Source organism: Leucoraja erinacea, chromosome 14 (genome assembly GCF_028641065.1).
Source record: "Leucoraja erinacea ecotype New England chromosome 14, Leri_hhj_1, whole genome shotgun sequence".
Taxonomy (NCBI): domain Eukaryota; kingdom Metazoa; phylum Chordata; class Chondrichthyes; order Rajiformes; family Rajidae; genus Leucoraja; species Leucoraja erinaceus.
In genome coordinates, this window is record NC_073390.1 from 31,237,968 (window position 1) to 31,259,869 (window position 21,902).

Genomic DNA, 21,902 nt, shown 5'->3' on the forward strand with positions numbered 1-21,902 from the left:
AGTAATGGTTCAGTTAATGGCTGATAGATGTGAACAGCTCTGCACTAAAGAGACCCCAGCTATCAAGCTTAGTTGATATTTATTCCACTTTCAATCCTTCCTCACTAATCCTGCTTGGCAATTGCTCCTCCCTTCAAACTAAATTCCATCCTCTGAATTGTAGGTCAACCTGTGACATTTATGTGGATTAAAATCTGCATTGAAAGGAAATTCCTACCTTGGCCTGAAGCTTCTGTACAAGTTGAGCTTGACGCTGCTGTCCATCCTGATAGGCCTGGAGCTTTCTCCTGTATACTCTCTCTTCATCCTCAAACTGGCGACGAAGATCTGATACAGCCTTTGACTCAGCCACCTCTTGCTCCCTCTCAGACACTTCCAACTTGAGGGATTTCTCCAACTAATGAAACAGATAGCAGAGGAAACAGATTAGTGACATGGGCTATCATATCAAGATTCAAGCGATTCAAGAGACATTTATTGTCACATGCACCAAATTGGTACAGTGAAATTTGTGGTCACCATACAGCCATACGAATAAAAAAAAGAACACAGCACACGATAGACTTTAACATAAACATCCCCACACAGCGGAATCAAAGTTTCCTATTGTGAGGGAAGGCACCAAAGTTCAGTCATCTTCCTCTTGTTGTTCACCCGTGGCCGGGGCCTCCTGAGCCCCCCCAGAGTTATAGTGCACAGTTATAGAAAGCAGTCCTCCAATCCACCAAGTTTGCATCCACCATCAAGCCATTTGCACTAATCCCATGTTATTTCATCCACATCTCACCAACTCTCCCCGCATTCTACCACTCACTGCAAACTAGGTGCAATTAAGTACTCAATTAACCCAACAACCTACACATCTTTGAGCTACGAGGAAATGAGAGCACTGGGGAAGCCCATGCAGTCACAAGGAGAATGTGAAAACTCCATGCTGACAGGAGCTGAGGTCAGGGTTGAATCTAAATTGCTGATGCTGTGAACCAGCTGTCCTACTGGCTGTGTCACCGTGCACCGTATATGTGATGTGATACTCTCGATGATGTTCAGCTTCATTAATGTAATGTTTTGTCTGCAAAAGGTTGCGCAATGGCTGCCTCCCCACTGGAAAGGCAACATTAAGTTTTAGTTCTGTATTTCACCCCAGCTCTTGTGGAAGCTGCAGTATGACAAAGGTTAGGATAGCTGTACAGCACAACATCTTTAGGCATCCATTGACGCATATCAACGTTCCTGATAGGTATCCATTGACGTACCCCAATGCCATGGGATGGGTATTCTTTGATGCACGCTACAAGGTTCTTGATATTGAAAATTAAATAAAGGATTAAATAGCATGTAGGTTTACTTGTATTAGTGTTATTGCATTAGTATATTAATGTTTTGAGAATGTATTTTTATTGTTGATAAGAAATTAGAAAGCTTGCACAATTTCAAGGGTCAAAATCTGTATGAAATGTTGACCATTCCGATTGGAATTTCACAGTAATAAAGTAACTGGGACGGTGCTGCTCTCCTCGTACTCAAGTAAATAAAGTGTGTCTGGAAAATGAATGGAAGTTGTCAGAGTCTAATTGATTGGCGATTACACTCTCCCATCATTGATGAAGACTGATATCTGTGCATTTCTTTGAAGTCTTGTGTTTCCTCAGGACACTGCAACTAATGTATTATCATTGTTGTATTGCAGGAACAAGGTTGCTCATTTGTATACAACTATATGCCATATAAAACAACAAAGTTGGTGACCACATCATCTGTCTTAGGTGCTGGCAAGGATACCAGGAAACCTCTGCTACGGTCATATGTTTTATGTTCGGGCATCTTGAGGAGATTTCTTGTTAACAAACCCATGCAATAGCTCACTATAAGATGCTTACTGGATAGATGGTGCTTTTCACTCCATCTAATCCATATAGTACCAGGTATGTGGATGTGGTGGGACAAGGTAGACTGACTTTTAGTTTAATGAGGCCATGCCACATTGAAGCTCAAAGTCTCTTCCATTAGTGTAGAGAGATCTAACTGCTGTTTTTTACTCAACTAGTGAATTCTTGGTGATCTGTATACAGGAAATTAATGCCTGTTTGATGCATGACTGTAGAGGGCACTTTACTTCATAACGAAACATTTGATACTGAGAGTACCTGAAATAGAAATCATCCTATTCCTTCTTGCTATAAATCCTTCAGATTGATAAACATCAAATTCTTATGCACAAAAATGTTTTCTTGCTCCTTGAACTTCCAACATGGATAGAACTGAGGAATTGTAAGGGTAAAATGACCTAATGGGAGTTATCTACAGGCCCCCAAACAGTAGCCTGGAAATAAGGTGCAGATTTAATCAAGAGTTAAAATAGGCATGTCATAAAGGCAATACTACAGTTGTTATGGGGGATTTCAACATGCAGGTAGACTGGGTAAACCAGGTTGGTACTGGACCCCAAGAAAGGGAGTTTGTGGAGTGCCCCTGTGATGGATTCTTAGAACAGCTTGTACTGGAGCATACCAGGGAGAAGGCAATTCTGGATTAAGTGTTGTGTAATGAACCAGATTTGATAAAGGAATGAGGTTAAGGTGCTATTAGGAGGTAGTGACCATAATATAATAAGTTTTAATCTACAATTTGAGAGGGAGAAGGGTAAATCGGAGGTGTCAGTATTACATTTGAACAAAGGGGACTATGGAGCCATGAAGGAGGAGCTGGCCAAATTCAGGTATGTTGACTGAAAACATACCCTAGCAGGGATGACAGTGGAACAACAATGGCAGGTTTATCTGGGAATAATACAGAGGGTGCAGGATTAGTTAATTCCAAAGAGGAAGAAAGATTCCAAGGGGAGTAAGGGGCGACTGTGGCTGACAAGGGAAGTCAGGGACAGTATAAAAATAAAAGCGAAGAAGTACAACATAGCAAAGATGAGCAGGAAGCCAGAGGCTGGGGTAACGTTTAAAGAGCAACAGAAGAAAACTAAAAAGGCAATACGGGGAGAAAAGATGAGGCACGAAGGTAAGCTAGCCAAGAATATAAAGGAGGATAATAAAAGCTTTTTTGGGTATGTGAAAGGGGAAAAATCATTTAAGACCAAAGTTGAACCCTTGAAGATGGAAAAGGGTGAATTTATTATGGGGAACAAGGAAATGACAGATGAGTTGAACGGGTACTTTGGATCCTTCTTCACTAAGGAGGACACAAACAATTTTCCTGATGTACTAATAGTCAGAGGATCTGGAGTGACTGTGGAACTGAAGGAAATCTGCATTAGGCAGGAAATGGTTTTGGGTAGACTAATGGGACTGAAAGCTGATAAATCCTCAGGGCCTGATGGTCTGCATCCCAGAGTACTTAAGGAAGTGGCTCTAGAAATCGTGGATGCATTGGTGATAATTTTCCAATGTTCTATAGATTCAGGGTCAGTTCCTGTGGATTGGAGGGTAGCTAATGTTATCCCACTTTTTAAAAAAGGCAGGAGGGAGAAAACGGAATTATTGACCTGTTAGTCTGACATCGGTGGTGGGGAAGATGCTGGAGTCAATCATAAAAGATGAAATAGCATCACATTTGGATAGCAGTAACAGGATTGGTCTGAGTCAGCATGGATTTAAGAAGGGGAAATCATGCTTGACTAATCTTCTGAAATTTCAGTGGATGTAGTGTATCTGGACTTTCAGAAAGCATTTGATAAGATCCCACATAGGAGATTAGTTGGCGAAATTAGGGCACATGGTATTGGCGGTAGAGTGCTGACATGGATAGAAAATTAGTTGGCGGACAGGAAACAATGAGTAGGGATTAATGGGTCCTTTTCAGAACAGCAGGCAGTGAATAGTGAGGTACCGCAAGACTCGGTGCTGGGACTGCAGCAATATATTACAATATATATTAATGATTTAGATGAAGGGATTACAAGTAACATTAACAAATTTGCAGATGACACAAAGCTGGGTGGCAGTGTGAACTATGAGGAGGATGCTATGAGAATACAGGGTGACTTGGACAGGTTGAGTGAGTGGGCAGATGCATGGCAGATACAGTTTAATGTGGATAATGTGAGGTTATCCACTGTGGTAGCAAAAACAGGAAGGCATATTATTATCTAAATAGTGTCAAGTTGGGTAAGGGGGAAGTACAACGGGATCTGGGAGGTCCTTGTTCGTCAGTCGGTGAAAGTAAGCATGCAGCTACAGCAGGCAGTGAAGAAAGTGAATGGCATGTTGGCCTTCATAACATGAGGAGTTGAGTATAGGAGCAAAGAGGTCCTTCTGCAGTTGTACAGGGCCCTAGTGAGACCACACCTGGAGTATTGTGCGAAGTTTTGGTCTCCAATTTTGAGGAAGGACATTTTTGCTATTGAGGGCGTGCATCATAGTTCACAAGGTTAATTCCCGGGATGGCGGGACTGTCATATGCTGAGAGAATGGAGCGGCTGGGCTTGTATACTCTGGAACTTAGAAGGATGAGAGGCGATCTTATTGAAACATATAAGATTATTAACAGTTTGGACACGCTAGAGCCAGGAACCATGTTCCCGATGTTGGGGGAAGTCCACAACCAGGGGCCACAGTTTAAGAATAAGGGGTAAGCCATTTAGAATGGAGATGAGGAAACACTTTTTCACACAGAGTTGTGAGTCTGTGGAATTCTCTGCCTTAGGTGGAGGCTGGTTCTCTGGATACTTTCAAGAAAGAGCTAGATAGGGATCTTAAAGTTCGCAAAGTCAGGGGATATGGGGAGAAGGCAGTAATGGGGTACTGATTGTGAACGATCAACCATGGTCACATTGAATGGCGGTGCTGGCTCAAAGGGCCGAATGGCCTACTCCTGCACCTATTGTCTATTGTCAAATTTTACTTGTGCCAATCACTTTCTTGCAAATATTTCCACCTCTCATGTTTTATGCCTTCTTCACCTGAGGTCTCTTTTGCTTGGTAGTGTGGAAATTCCAGAAAGTAATTTGTTTCTAAATTTAAACATGTTTGTTCAAAATAAAGCCGGACGCAAGGAAAAAATGTGAGGCATTAACCAGAGAGCAATTAAACCTTTTGACCCGCATCCATGTTTCCTTTGCATGCTCATCAGAAGCAGTCTACCTAGTCGGTAAATAATCAAACTGAATGTGAAGAAAGCTGTACCATGCCATCAGGTCTGACTAATCATCAATAAACAGAAAATGGTTGATGCCCAGACAAAGGGTCACAGACGTAAATTATTGATTATTCTCCTTCCACAAATGCTGCCTGATCTGTTGAGATTTATTCAGTAATGTTCTCCTTATTTCAGATTCAAGAATCTGCAGTTGTTTCGGCATTTCAAGGATGTCACCATGTTATTATAAAATAGTTATCCCTCCAACTGACTGAAAAGTTGTCGTCTCTCTGCATTGCAGAGCTCATCATAACAAGACATTCCATTATCTCCTCTCGAAAAACTTGTTGGATGCAAAGAAAAATTTGAACAACTCAAATCTCGGTCTAAAACATGAAGATTTCCACTGGTTGGAAGCAGGTGCTACATATGATCCACTATAGTTGTGCCGATCCATAAAGCACTGCCGCGGAGGTAGAGTTGCTGCCTTACAGCGCCAGAGATCCCGGGTTCAATCCTAACTTACGGGTGCTGTCTGTGCGGAGTTTGAACCTTCTTCCCGTGACCTGCGTGAATTTTCCCTGGACACTCCAGTTTCCTCCTCCAATTGCCTCTAGTGTGTGTAAGATAGTGTTAGTGCGCAGGGATCGCAGATTCGGTGGGCCGAAGGGCCTGTTTCCACACTGTATCTCTAAACTAAACTAAAAAAATCTGAAGGAGTTACTGAGTAAAGGTGCGTGATGACCTGAATTGCATGGATTACCGGACAAGTGGTACAACAAGACTACATGATCAGAGCTGTGCACACAAAGTCATTAGTACTCATGAGGGATCACAGCAAAGACTTCCCCGAATATTGCCACGGCTGCTGTCAATGACATTTAAGACCTCAATTCCTTATATCAATTAACTTCTCCATGGATATGACAACTTTGATGCAGGTCTCATATAATAAGTTTCATATTCAGCCTGGATTCCGAACCCCTGGTTTTCTTAAAGCTGATCCCAACCCTAGATCTGGTTCCAGTCTCACACCCATACCGGACCTGGACAATGGATCCACCATTAAATGGCCCCATGCTCCTGAACTTGCAAGTACACAGATCAGCAAATGGTAGGTCAGAAGGTGCTTAGTGAAAATTGCAGCGAGAAAGTGAGGGTAAAACGATATGCCCAATGGTTGGGGTGAAGGGAGCTGGCAGAGTAAGGCCTCAGGCCTAGATGGGTAAGCCACATGCTGGACTGAAAAAATACAAGACCAGGAGCTGGCAATTCATCCCGTTAAAAATCATAAACGTTCTATTGAAAAGAAGAGAATCTCATAGCCAATTAATTGCGCCCTTGGCATGCACCAACTACGAATAGCTTTTTCCAAATCCAAGAGTTTTGGATTTTATAGTGTGAGACCTGCAGGGATTAAACTGGGCTCTGCCATTTGGACGGTGTACACACATGAGATTGTAGGAGTAGTTAGCTTATATTTACTTTGGGTTTCCTTTGTAGCTAATAACTGTCTTCCATCCAAAAGTTAACAGTATCGGCTGTGGTCCACAAGAAACAGGAGCGTACGTTACAACGATGAAAAGGGTGTGTTCTATTCTAAGTCTATTATCTGGGTGAGGGGTGACTGTAATATTTAATCATGCAATCCCAAAACATTTCCAAGATATATTGTTCTTATTATGTCCACAGAGTCCCATTTTCACCTCCTGCTTTGGCCGCAACAGATGGACACTTCTGGTCCGAATGTTTTAATTTAATTTTGCTTTCCAAAGCCTGGGGGAAATCCTAGCACAAAATGTGCATGGCCATTAGTGATGGGCAAAAGCGGAAGGGGTATGGGGAATTGTTGTTGTGGGGGAGGGGGGAAGGGGGCAGTGGGAAAGGTTGTTGCTGAGTAAAATCCAATCAGTTGCCTCATCCTCTGCAGGCAGGTTGTCCCGTTAACAGGAAGCAGCTGGCTGTGGCCTCAACAATCTAGTCCTCTGTGAGAGCTGGGGGGAGGGGAGGAAGGCAGGGGGCACCATTAACTCTGGTTCCTCAAAACAAACATTCTTTGTATTTAATCTTCACTCTTTGGGCAGATAATGTTTCACAACACGGCCTCCATTGTTTTAATTGTTAACAATGTCCCTGTAATGGTGTAATTACGCTGCCAGGTCAGCTGCTTTGTATCATAGCAATAATCTTTATTTGGTTCCAGTGGAGATTAAAACCAGATCCTAACAATTCAATGCTACTGAACTGCCTCCTTGCTTCTGGGAGCTCATGGGTTTAAAACTCATTACTTCTCCATCAATCTTCCTTTGGCTTGGTGAAGCCTATAAATACATCTACTCCATTCACTTTCTGTGAGGCAGAATGGGACTGTTTCTTGTGGATAACTCATCCATTTCCACAATCTCTCATCATCAGTTTAGATAGTAACTGCAAGACAGCGTCTATGCCATAAGATGGTAAACGCGACGAGAGGAGAGAATCAAGCGTCAAACTCACATTTCACTATATTGATGATGATTACATTTTGTTTTGGTTGCATAATCCCTTTGTAAGGTTCAATTGAGCAAGTTAAAACAATAACATCAAACTGAATATTTAAGCAAAGTTAGAACACTGGTGAAGAAGAAATAAATAGAAGAAAGAGACCAAGTCCACAAGAGTCTCACACGAGGAGGAGTTATGTGATAAAGTTACACGCAGTGACTCATCTCCAGAGAACGACATATGGGTAGACATTATTTCAGGTTGGGATCCTTCTTCAGACTGAATGTTGTTGATGTTTAGAGGAAATCAGTGACAATCAGTGATAAATTTAAATTTGTGATGCTTTTTTTTCCACATCCATTGAGTATTACTGGTGCCAAACTACAAAAATCTGTATACGAGAAGCAGCTCCATTTTAGGGCTAACCATCGCCAGGATCAGGCTCCGAACTGACTCAGTGGCTCCCGTCCCCGGCTCCTGTCATACTCAGCAGCTCCCGGCCCTGGCTGCACTTCATCGTGGTAGTCGCCGCCACCGCCCGTGGACACAGCCCCACCCGCAGAACACAATCCCTGCTTGCCCGCGAACACAGGCCCCGCTCGCGAACACAGCCCCCTCTGGCCTGCGAACACAGGCCCACCCGCGGAACGCAGCCCCCGCTTGCCCGCGGACACAGCCCCCGCCCGCCCGTGAACACAGGCCCCGCCCACGAACACAGCCCCCGCCCGCGAACACAGCCCCCGCCTACCCGCGATCGCAGCCCCCACTCTGCTCACTCTGCTCCTTCAGCTTTATTCTCACCACTGGTGATTGACAACAGGTTCCGGAAGGGGCATAGCCGTCCCAGCGAATGAAAGGAGAGACTAATAACTTTTGTAATATAACACCGATTGGAACAAAACTTGAAGCACGTGCAGCACAGGAGAATGACGAGTAAGGTGGCAAAAAATCGTAGCGCTATCGGGTACCGTTTTTGCGCAAAATTAAAAACAATGCAAACCGGAAGAGGACAAGATGAGTTTTATATGTGTATAGATTATTGTCTGAAGCTGTACTGGATCTGGTAAAAAATTGCCCTTGATTGCACACAAGCAGGGATGAAAATATCCATACTCGAAAAGCAGCTGAGTATAACTTCAGATGCAAGGTAGACCAAATGGCTGGAGAAACTCAGCGGGTGAGACAGCATCTATGGAGGGAAAGAATAGGTGACCCGAAGGGTCTCCTAAGGGTCTCGACTCGACTCTTAAGAGTCTCGACCTGAAACATCGCCTATTCCTTCACAATAGATGCTGCCTCACCCGCTGAGTTTCTCCAGCGATTTTATCTACTTTCGATTTTTCCAGCAGCTGCAGTTCTTTCTTAAACATAACTTCAGATGTATGTCTGATGACCTTTGATTTGAGAGCTCTCTGAAGAATAGGGTGAAATCTTAGTCTTGAAAAAATAGGAAATTGGTTGATGAACTCCTTGGTGCCAAATAGAAGACAAGCCATGCATTGAGCAAAGTCAATAGCAGTGATAGGGTATTAAAAAGCACAGTTAAGGCTTGATCTGAAATGTCTACTTAACGCAAATTTGGCTGGGGACTTCGGCTGTGGTCTGAAAAACATTTTCAAAATCAAATTTATATGATCATATTTCCTCTATTGCTATACGTGCTTCTCTAAATCTTGCCAAAATCAAGAACTCATTCTTTGATGTCCGTGTTGAACCAGCTCCCGTGACTAAGGAGCTGAATAGCAAAAAACTGCAGATGTTGGATAGCTGAAATAAAACCAAAGGTGTTGGAAATGCACACTAGATCAGGAAATGTCTGCATTGTCTGCATAAAGAGTTAATTTTTCAGGTCACTCCTTCCTCTTGTCTACAACCTCAATGTCTAACTTTTCCTATTCCTAATGAAAGATCATTGACTTGAAACATTATCCCAAATCTGTTGAGAATTCACAGTGCTCTGTTTTATTTGATATATAAGATTTATTAAGCAGTTTGTTGGACATTCAATTCCTTAATCCCTTCCAGCATTATAATCTATCATTTTTCGTGTTTCTTCCCTCACTTAAATGCTGATCATCAGCTGGTGAAACTGCTACCTCACAACGCCAGAGACCAGGTTCGCTCCTAACCTCAGTGTGAAGTTTGAACATTTCCCTGTGGTTTCCCATGGGTTTCCTCTGTGTGCTCTGGTTTCCTCCCACATCCGAAAGAAGTGGGGATTTGTAGGTTAAATTGGCCTCTGTAAATCACCCCAAAGTGTGTAGGGTGCAGATGCAAAAGTGGAACATAGAAGTGGCGGATGACAATAAAATCTCTTGAACTTAAACTTGATCGATGGTTGCCGTGAATTTGGTGGGCCAAAAGGCCTGTTTCCATGCTGTGGCTTTCATTTCAATTCAATTCAATTCTATTCTATTAAATAATCTACACAAAACCTGTCCTTTTCTTTATTGATCTACATTTCCGACTGAAAGTCAGGCAACCCCATGGTGCAGTTAGTAGAGCTACTGCTTCACAGCTCCAGAGACCCAAATTCGTGAGCTCAGGTGCTATCTGTTCGACGTTTTCACCTGTGAGGTTGTGGTTCTTTCTCCAAGTGCTTCCATGTACCAGTGACTTGCAGGTTGGTAGGTTAATTGGCTGCTGTAAATTGTCTCGAGCAGAAGCAGGAGTAGGCCATAGTCTTTCAAACCTATTTAACCATTCAATGCAATCATTGTTAACACACATCAAATCTATTTAGACCATAGAACAATGCAGCACAGGAGTAGGAGTAGGAGTACAATGTTTGTGCTGAACATGATGGCAAGTTAAACTGATCTCATCTGCCTGTATATGATCCATTTCCCTCTTTTCTCTGCAATTCCACGTGCTTATCTAAAAGCTTCTTAATCTCCACTATCATATCTGGCTCCTCCACCACCCCAGGCAATTTATCTACATAGCCATCATACCTCAGATATTAAAGTGGAATAAAAACTTCAGAAAAGGCTTTCAAATGATCATAAAAGCAGGACAAATGTGTTGAAGGTTAAAGCTAGGCCATAAGAAATTTAGGACATGTCAGGAAGTTCTTTGCGAATGCAACAACATATGGAACGGTCTCTTGGGTAAGACAGTGGAGCGAGAGGTCTGGAATTGCTTAAGAAACTATCAGATGATGTGATGTGGGACCGATGGGGGCATTCTGGATCAGATCGGGGTCCAAATAACTTTGCTTACATAAATTCAGGAACTAAGGCTTGAAACAATGGGCAGTAGCTGCTGAATCTTAAGCATGATTGGCAGATATTTATTAACCAAATATATTATGGACCTGAGCAAACAGGATTTTAGTAACGAGTCACAGAACACCCACAATTTGATTCAACAGCAGAACAGGCACAAGGGACCGAACACTTAATTCTTGTTCAAATGTAACAATTGATGATCATCTGGCTGAGGGTTTTCAGAATTTTTGGTTTTTGTTTCAGATTTCCATAATCTTAAGATTTGTTTAGAATAAAACCTGGCTATCTAATATAAAGCTGTTTGTTAACACATTTCCATTCATGTGATACAGTACAAAAATATCCCTTTCAGAATTGACCCGAACCTTGGCTCCATCCACATATCTCCTTATCTTGTTTTTCTTGGCTGCATCCCTTACTTCCCACGCTTCAAGCCTGAGTGCATCAATCCTAAATAACTGCATTCAAATTCAATGTGTAGTTAATCATAGTTACTTTCCTAACTGTAAATCAGATGAAATATAGGGCAAGCTTTCTGCTTACGACTTGATGAGAAATTGAAATTTTCCCCCTTTCTATTCCGCATATTTTCCAACTGGTGACAGCACGGAGCAGTGGGAGTTGGGGTGGGGGAGGTGGGTGGTGGAGCCGGCAAGCACCGCTGGGCATGATCCTCAGAGAAAGTGAAGAGAAATTCATTCCGCACAGTTACAGCAATGTTTGAAAGGGACGATTCACATTTATTCCAATTTGGCTTTCGTTCAGCATGATGCATTACGTTTTGCAGTTTGCCAGGTAGTAGCACAAGGGTACAGCGATGTTTCTGTTGTTGCTGTTGTTTGAGGGCTAGACCAATGCAGATAACAGAAGGGTTTAAGCAGTACTCAGAACAACATTGAGACCAGTCTTAGCATGGGTGATGCAGATGTCCTGTGATGTCTCAATTGGACGGTGATATGGAGTCACAGAGAGATATAGTATGAAACAGGTCCTTCGGCCCATCAATTTTAGACTGACCATCAATTATCAATTTATACTAAAGGGCCTGTCCCACTTGGATGACCTAATCCAGGAGTTTAGAAGACCCTAGACGAGTTGAAAAAAATGTCAATGTTGTGTTGACTCGCCGAAGTAAAAGACCTCCTACGACTATGGCTACGACTATATCTACGACCTCCTGCGACTATGTCTATGACCTCCTACGACCCCCCTCGACCTCAGTCTTCCACAACTAAGACCAACTACAACTACGAGTGGAAATGATCACATGATAAAATGATGTCATGTTTGAATTTTTTTTCTCGGGCCAGTTACTGACCTACGACAACCTACGACTGTCTACGACTACCTACGACTACCATCACAACCCACTACGACCTACCCACGACCTACCTACAAGTAAAAAATATCAATTTTTTCCATGCCGACCTTTTATTTACTCATGGATTTTTTTATCAGGTTGGAAAAAACGCCGCGACCCACTTGAGGTCACGAGTACGTGGAGATCACTCACGAGCATGAGGAAGTGTTACGAAGACCTCCTACAACCTCATGACAACCATGCTGCGAGTATGAGTCAAGGGCAAACTCGGCAGAGGTCGCCAATTAGGTCGTGAAAGTGGGACAGGGCCTTAACCCTACTTGGATTGCTCTTTTTCTCCACACATTCTTACCAACTCCCCTCAGATTTATCACTGCCCTAAATAAACATAAAATACTTGCCCACCACTGATATTTAATGCCACTTTTTGCTCACCTAATTGTGTTTTAAGTATTCCCCGACACATTCTGTACTTCTGAAGGAGTCCCTTTTCTTTTATTTTCTATACTACAGAGAGAGAGAGAAAGTGAGAGAGAGCGAGAGGGGACACAGGAACTATTGAAGATTTTGCTGCTTTGCAAACATGTGTGGTTATTGACCAATTTGTTACTCATTGGAATTGCCAATTACATTACAATTTAATTCAAATGGGGAAGAACTAATCTTGGCACAAATTAACAGTTTTCCCCCAAGAGAAGCCCATGCTTTGTGAAACCTTTTTTGTACAATTAGTCAGGCTTCCGCTGAGATCCTGAAACATACTCCAATAATCCACATAGATCCACAGACATATAGCAAGGAAGTGGGTCCTTTGGCCCACCAAGTACATGCCAACCATCAAGCACCTATTCTTTCAAATAGAACATGTTGTCCTACAACTTTAGGCTGTGCATGCCATATGTAAGAAGAAGAAGCACCTATTTTCACTAATCCTACTCTAATTCCATTATATTTTCTCAACTGAGATTACTATCAATTCCTCCATGATTCTACCGTTCATCTATCCATTCGGTCTCATTTTGCCAGGTTTTCTCCAATAACTGCATGAAGTCGTTTTTTTCAACTATCTATTTAATTCTCTTCTGAAGTTGATTGACAGTATTTACACCATTCTTAGGAAGGTGTGCAAACAGAAGTAGCAAATGCTGAGCATAGACTGAAACCCATAAATACAGTCCAAGGAGATGTAAGGCAGTACAGAGGTCCAGAGACTCAGGTTTAGTGTACAGTTCCAGAGACCCCGGTTTGATCCTGACTATGGATGCTGTCTGTTCGGAGTTTGTACGTTCTCCCTCGTGTCCTGCGTGGGTTTACTCCGAGATCTCCGGTTTCCTCCCACTCTCCAAAGACAAACAGGTTTGTAGGCTAATTGGCTTTGTATAACTGTAAATTATCCCTAGTGTGTGTAGGATAATGTTAATGTGCGGGCATTGCTGGTTGACAGACACAGTGGGCCGAAAGATCTGTTTCCAGGCTGTATCTCAAAAATAAAGTACCTCTTTTCTCCACCATCAGATGCAGGATAACACAGACTGCAGACTTTCTCTTAAGAGAGTGAACAAACACACCTGAAGTCATTATCTCACTGCATTAAATAGGATATTTTCTGCAGTTTGTCTGGACACTAACTCAACATGCTCAGTACCAGGGAGCTGGTTGGTAAGATCCATATATACATTTTAATCAAACTGGAAGACTGGAAATCTGCCATAGTCACCTCTCTTCTCAATGACCAAACCCCCGTATCCCTGTGGTCCTTGCGTGCAACCGATCCCACTTTCAACCTCCCCTTCCTCCTTAAATTGCTGGGGTATGCTGCAGCTTCCCAAGTTCATGCTATATTTCCAAGAATCCCTAATTTGTGTTTCTCCAGGCTGTTTTTTGTCTCTATAATAACATAACATTGATGATTTAATTCACGATATCCAATCAGATTATGGCAAAGTAATCCATCAACAATCACAACTTTTGATATATTATTCCCATAATTATTTTCCAATGTGTCTTCCTCATGGTTCAATTAAGTGGGGGCCACAACTGCTTGATTTTGTGCCTATTCATCCAGTTGTGACCAAAGAATCAAACGTATGACTTCCCTTCCATTATAGCTCGCATCCATGTAGTACCTCTCCTTGGCCCCCTGCTAATTCTTATCTATATGTTGTCCCTCAGTAACGTCATCTGAAAACAAAACCTTATGGGCCTGTCCCACTTAGGCGATATTTCAGGCAACTACAGGCAGCTAGTTTGTCGCCACATGTTCCACAGTGGTCGCCGGGAGTAGTCTCCTCAGTCACGCAAAAAGTTGTAGCGTCTTTCTGGTCGGCGCTAAATTTTCAACATGTTGAAAATTTTTTGGCGGCAGTGGATTTGACACCAATGAACGTAGCTTGACTTCTCCTGACATAAGTGCCGTCGTAGGTTGTCGCCAGGATGACGTAGGTGACCGCTGGTTTTTCGGCGACCGGCTGCGACTATGACAGTCGGCAGCAGTTGCCTAAAAAAGTGCCAAGTGGGACAGGCCAATAAGGTTCCCAAGATTACACCCATCATTACTTTACTGTCATGTCCCTTGACCCCTCTGCTCTCTCTAAATTGCCACTCTGTTTCCCGAACAGCCAGTCACGAAAAGCTAGAAATTACTTCCAATTAATTATTGTGAAGACGAAAGCCACTGTATGAGATTCTAATGTAAAACACAAAGCGCTGGAGTAACTCAGTGGGTCAGGTGGCATTTGTGGAATGGGAAGGCAACCTTTTGGGTTTGGACCCTTTCTCAGACTGATTGTAGTAGGGGGAAGAAAGCTGATAAGATATCATAGCCGGTGCAATCATGATTGTAATGTATTCATACATATGTTAATGAGTTGGTGTTGCATATAAGCAGGGAATGTTGGGTAATAAAACTCTCTCTTGTGATCCAGGCAGCCTGCATGTAAGTTGTTATTCATTCTGCCGTCCGGAATATAACAATGATGAAGGTGGCGGAACTGTCAGAGAATTATGAATTGGATGCAGAGGCTGGTGGGGTGATCACATTCAACATGATCCCCCAGACAATCACATCTTGAAATCCTCACCCCTTTCTGCTTTCCATAGAGACCACTCCCTCCACAACTCTTTGTTAGCTCATCCTTCACACAAAAGCAGCCCCTTTCCCAGATAAACCATCATGTGGTTCATTCCTTCTGGCCTGGCCAAATTCAAATTTAATTCCTCTGCACATTTGGTTCATTCTGCAACCACACTTTTGACTATTTACTTGTGTGGCCCAACACCAAGTCTTTATTTAATAACACATTTATGAAGGGACCATATAAATGGCCGTAGATGTTATTGCGAGTAAAGCTGTGGTAACACTGGCCTCTTTAACAATCCGAGCTGAAAACCACCAAACAGAGAGGATCTGTACTGGGGGTGCCCAGCTGTAACACCTTTTTGATCTGACCGAACAGAACACAATGAAGCAGGAAAAAGCCACCAAGCTGATTCCACAAAGCCCAACAAATGCTAACAATACTGGATAAGTGAAATGCAGTCTCAAGGCACACTTCAACCACACTCCCTCAAGTTATGGCCTGACACAATAACCCCTTGCTGTTCTACTAACTTTGCAAACTGCTCTTAACGACCTTGGCCTTTACACTTGGCTCTGCTTTTGGAACAGGGAACGTTTTGGCTCCATTCAGACCCCTGGCAACTGCTGATCTCTAATTAAAATTCCCAGGTCATTAATTCGCTTTCTTTATTATCCCTGCTGGAATGTTTGAGCATGGCAGGTCCGGTAAATATAACTCCACTTGTATTGTTTAATTGAGAGGTTTTCAAAATAGTAAACACCATTAACCCTTGGACCTTCAGCTCTACCTCCAGGCTGAAGATTTGTCCCTTATGCAGTGTTGTTGTGTGTAAAGTAATTACATTCAACACAAACTACACTACCCACATTGTACTTTGCTTCTCTCTTCCTCTTCCTTACCCTAGGAGGTTATTTTCTCATAGGTTGTATCTCACCAGAAGGACCAAAGGGCAGAGTGGAGCGACACACGAATAAATGGCACAAATCTGATCAGTGCTATCCTTCTTATAATTACCGTTCCTCACCCACTACCACCAAAGTTTTCCGGAATCTTCCTCTGCATTACAGGAGGATATAACATGGGATTCAAATTTGAGTTTTGGAGACATCGGCCTATCTCATTCCCAAGGTTTATCCCCAGATTTGTTCAGTCCATTGGTGACACTGAAACTACAAACATCCCCTCTAAATGTTAAATTGTAAAGTCCCATTCCTAGTTTAGTTTTGTTTAGTGTCACATGTACCGAGGTACAGTGAAAAGCTTCTGTTGCGTGGTAACCAGTCAGCAGAAAGACAATACATGATTACATTCAATACATTTACAGTGTACAGATACATGATAAGGGAGTAATGTTTAGTACAATAGAAACATAGAAATTAGGTGCAGGAGTAGGCCATTTGGCCCTTCGAGCCTTCACCGCCATTCAATATGATCATGGCTGATAAAGCCAGCAAAGTCCGATCAAGGACAGACAGAGAGTCATCAACGAGGTAGATAGTAGCTCAGCACTGCTCTGATTGTGGTCGGATGATTCAGTTGCCTGACAACAGTTGGGAAGAAACAGTCCCTGAATCTGGTGGTGTGCGTTTTCACACTTCTATACCTTTTGCCTGATAGAGGGGAGAAGAGGGTGCGGCCAGGGTGCGACTCGTCCTTGATTATGCTGCTGGCCTGAGGTAGATCACAAGATCCAAGATATTTCAGACCCAAGAGAATGCTAGAGTACCAAAGGCAGCATCATTCACACCTGTGGTAGTCATGCAATACCTCCCTTTCAAATTCTATCATAATTTTTAAAAGGTGGGCATGTGTGCAAATCCAAATGAGCAATTCTGCCTCTTTCCTCTCAAGAATCATGGTAGATGGAAAATGAAGAAATATTTTGTTTACACAATGCTTTCTGCCTTAGAGTGATGCCAAGTTTTTCTGCCAACAATATTCTTTTGAAGTCGTAGACTGGCATAGAACCCTGCACAGCATGGAAACAGGCCCTTTAACACATCAAGCACACATTTACATTAATCTTACATTTTATTTTTCTCACATTCCTATCAACTACTCCCAGATCCCACTACCACTCACATACTAAGGGGTGATTTACATGGCCAATTAATCTACCAACCCACACTTCTTTGGAATGTGGGAGAAAACCAGTCACAGTTATACAGTATAGAATTGTCCATACTGACCAAAATGCCTATCTAAGCTCCCCATATTTGACCCATGTTCCTCTTAACATTTGCAATCCATGTACGTGTCCACAGGTCCTTTGGGAGCACCTGGGACAAAGCAACATGGTCAGAGAACATGTAAATTCCACCGAAAGCTAGGATTGAACCTGGGTCCTTGAAGCTATGAGACAACAGCTCTTCCAGCTGTGCCACTATGTCACACAACGACTAGTTACTTTTGTTGTTTAGAGTAAAGTAATTATTTGATATACAGCATAATCCCATGTATCTCATGTATGATCAGATGATCAGACAACATGTTTCGGTGACATTAGATAAAGTATTGTCCAGGATTCTAGTGAGAACTCATTTCTCAGGAAACCACAGCCAACTTTCTCACAGAGTAAGAACATTACCATTTTGTTTGACATATGATTTAACAGACTGGTGGGTTACATTTAGTGCCAACAATGGAAAATAATTCTACACATTGGGGCTGCTAGACCTAACTAAGTTGGTTAATGGATCTTTAGCAACAAAACTCAAAACAAGTGAAATCTAACCTCATGACATTATTTGTTCGTTTGTCCCAGAAAACAGTTCATGTGGTCTTCCTTTCCATTCCACCTCAAAGTTTGTAGAATAATACAAAGCTGTCCAGGTATCTGCAGTGATGATGAGGCCAGGGGTGGAAAACCCGGGGGGGGGGGGCAGAGGGGACACATCCCCTCCATGTATAGTATACAAACTTAAAGCACAAGGCATTGGGGGTTCAGTATTGATGTGGATAGAGAACTGGCTGGCAAACAGGAAGCAAAGAGTAGGAGTAAACGGGTCCTTTTCACAATGGCAGGCAGTGACTAGTGGGGTACCCCAAGGCTCAGTACTGGGACCCCAGCTATTTACAATATATATTAATGATCTGGATGAGGGAATTGAAGGCAATATCTCCAAGTTTGCGGATGACACTAAGCTGGGGGCAGTGTTAGCTGTGAGGAGGATGCTAGGAGATTGCAGGGTGACTTGGATAGGCTGGGTGAGTGGGCAAATGTTTGGCAGATGCAGTATAATGTGGATAAATGTGAGGTTATCCATTTTGGTGGCAAAAATAGGAAAGCAGACTATTATCTAAACGGTGGCCGATTGGGAAAGGGGGAGATGCAGCGAGACCTGGGTGTCATGGTACACCAGTCATTGAAGGTAGGCATGCAGGTGCAGCAGGCAGTAAAGAAAGAGAATGGTATGTTAGCTTTCATTGCAAAAGGATTTGAGTATAGGAGCAGAGAGGTTCTACTGCAGTTGTACAGGGTCTTGGTGAGACCACACCTGGAGTATTGCGTACAGTTTTGGTCTCCAAATCTGAGGAAGGACATTATTGCCATAGAGGGAGTGCAGAGACGGTTCACCAGACTGATTCCTGGGATGTCAGGACTGTCTTATGAAGAAAGACTGGATAGACTTGGTTTATACTCTCTAGAATTTAGAAGATTGAGAGGGGATCTTATAGAAACTTACAAAATTCTTAAGGGGTTGGACAGGCTGGATGCAGGAAGATTGTTCCCAATGTTAGGGAAGTCCAGGACAAGGGGTCACAGCTTAAGGATAAAGGGGAAATCCTTTAAAACCGAGATGAGAAGAACTTTTTTTTTCACGCAGAGAGTGGTGAATCTCTGGAACTCTCTGCCACAGAGGGTAGTTGAGGCCAGTTCATTGGCTATATTTAAGAGGGAGTTAGATGTGGCCCTTGTGGCTAAGGGGATCAGGGGTATGGAGAGAAGGCAGGTACGGGATACTGAGTTGGATGATCAGCCATGATCATATTGAATGGCGATGCAGGCTCGAAGGGCCGAATGGCCTACTCCTGCACCTAATTTCTATGTTTCTATGTTTCTATGTTTTGAGAGGTGGGGGACATCCCCCCCAAGTTTTTGTAATCTGGATTTTAAAACCCGGTGAAATCTCCGTCCCCTCCCGAGTACCCGCACCCCCCCCTCCCCGCGGGTGGCCAGAGAGGTCGGCAGCAAAGATCCTCCACTATAGGATCTTTGATCAGGAATCAGACGGGCTAGCGCAGAGAAACAGCGCTAAACCCAGTTAACTCTGCCTGTCACACCAGGTGAGTTTACAACCCTTCCTGGACTTGCGGGAAATATGGGTGAAGCAGCGCTGGTGTCCCGTCAGTCCAGACAGGGCTGTTGGTTAACCCGGTGAGACAGGCAGAGTTGTGCTGCATTTAGCGCTGGATTGAGCCTCCGAAGCCTCGCGCATGTATGTGTGTGAGTGTGCGCGCATGCGCGTGTGGCCGCCAAAAAAATTGTGTCCCTCGTCCCCTCCATGTTTTGATAGCGAGTTCCGCTCTTGGATGAGGCTGATGAAAATGGCCTCCAAAATGTACACCAGTGCCATTGTCACTGGCATCGCATTGAAACAACACCATTGCAAGTTCATCGTTGGGGAAGAGAAGAACTAGAGGTAGGCAATTAGGGAAAAAGCAGCACAATGTAGATTAAGGCATTTTGTGATACAAATAGACATCCTGAGGCTCCGATGAATGGTTTTCTGCAATGGTTTGATGCCTCATGGTGTGCACCTCTGATTGATAACTTCCCGGAAATCCTTTAGATGGATGTTTTCAAATCCATCTTCCTTTAACCAAAATGGCTTGGCTATGCATACTCAAGATCAAAATTCAACGGCAACAAAGTTTCCCTGCAATTTGAGCCACGATTTACCTTCCTCGCCTAATTAATTTGAGAAAATTAGGTTACTGAGATACCAAATTCCACACGCCTATTTCATAATGTAACCTCCTTTTGGCGCCTGTTTGGTGTTTCTATGCAAAATGCCCTACCATGACAGTTTTTTGGCAATATCCCAGTACAATAACATAAGATGATACATAGACCTTTGAAGATAATCAAAATGAATTGTGTTCACTTTCAACCCACTTTCAACTACATCATCAGCAAATGTAATGGTACTGTAAAGGCATCATACTATGTAGGGGTCTTCATTAGGATAAGTAACAGAAAAAAGATATAGACAATGAAATTCTTGCTGTTTGGCAAAACTTGTTAACAGAGCAGAACGCAAAGTCCAAGGAGCAATGAGGAGCTCACATTCAATTCTGCAGGCTTTGGGTAGGGATTGGAGCCTGTCACTTCAAGCAAAAAAGTGGACAACCATCTTGGCCATCAATTTGCCTTCCATTTCAGCAGAAGACCCCAACATCTGAAATCTCAGACTTCTGGCATGCATGTTCAGGCTGTTGATTTAACTCTGGATATCACTGTTGGAAGAACCTTATGGTCCATTGTTAAATCAATCTGGTATATCTCTGCCCAGGTATCTGCTAAATGGATCCAAGGAGCTGCTGATTTCCATTTGTAAAACAATGTCTGTCATCACTGTCACCTGACAATGCCTCTGCAACTGCCTATCATTCACATTGCAAGCCTTCAATGCCCCTGCTCTTGTTGAAATAACACAGTCTGAAATCACAGCTTGCAAGTCTGCAGATAGATGTCCTCCCAGATGTTGCACTGTGCTGGAGCACTGAACAAGAAAACGGGGACATTTTAGCGAGTCGAGATGTCAGTCGTTTTCACAAACAAGCTTTATCAAAGCAGAGAAAAAAAACAAGGATCAAATGACAACTGATACAAAATGATGTTACCACAACGGTGATCAAAGTAATGAATGGGGCTAGCCCAGAAAACGCGCGAAAACAAAACCCCTCCCACAGTCACATGATCAAGGTAACCTACCGCAGGGTTCGACTACCTACCGGCACCAGCAGGTGCCGCTCCAAAATACACATTTAAAAAAATCCACAATAGTGCTAAACTGACACTATTATGCAAAATTAAATGCTTCAATTTATAAATGTATGCAATTTTGAGTCTGATTTTTTCCATTGTGTTCAAGTGAACCATGAAGTTATCAGCAACAGAGGGAGGAAAGCTGAAATAAAAACAGAAAGGCTGGAAACATTTAGCGGATCAGGAAGCATCTGTTGAAAGAGAAACAGTTAAAACCTCAGATGTGGGACCCTTCATCAGAATAGAGAACGCTGTTGGACAATTGGCAAAGGACAAATTTGGGACTGCTAGTGTAGCTAGTGGCAACAGATCAGCAAACAGATAGTAGTGGAGTTTTGTAGCGAGTAGCAAATCACCACTTGCTTTACCAGTCCTAAGGGGAAATTCCAGTGCAGTTGAGAGTAGGTTCAACCTGACACACATCTGCCAGAGAACAGTACAGCATAGGAATTGGCCCTTCAGCCCACAATATCTGTGCCAAACATCTGAAGTGGGTCGCGACTCAAAATGTCACCTATTCTTTTCTCCGGAGATGCTCCCTGACCCGCTGTTACTCCAACATTTTATTCTATCCTTGGTGTAAACCAGCATCTGCAGTTCCTTCCTACACAACAAGTTAAACTAATTAATCCTGCCTACGTATGATTCATATCTTTCCATTCCCCACATATCCAAAAATCTGACTGACTAACCAAAGTATGTATCTC

General features: G+C 42.9%; 1 protein-coding gene across 1 annotated transcript in view; it reads right to left on the reverse strand.

The window, feature by feature from the left end:
- Positions 1 to 21,902, reverse strand: part of LOC129703508 (rootletin-like) — a 229,040-nt gene that overhangs the window by 162,908 nt on the left and 44,230 nt on the right. Inside the window, exon 4 of the mRNA XM_055646034.1 lies at positions 218 to 397. Within this exon, the coding sequence (XP_055502009.1) occupies positions 218 to 397 (180 nt within the window). The remainder of the gene's footprint in view (positions 1 to 217; positions 398 to 21,902) is intronic.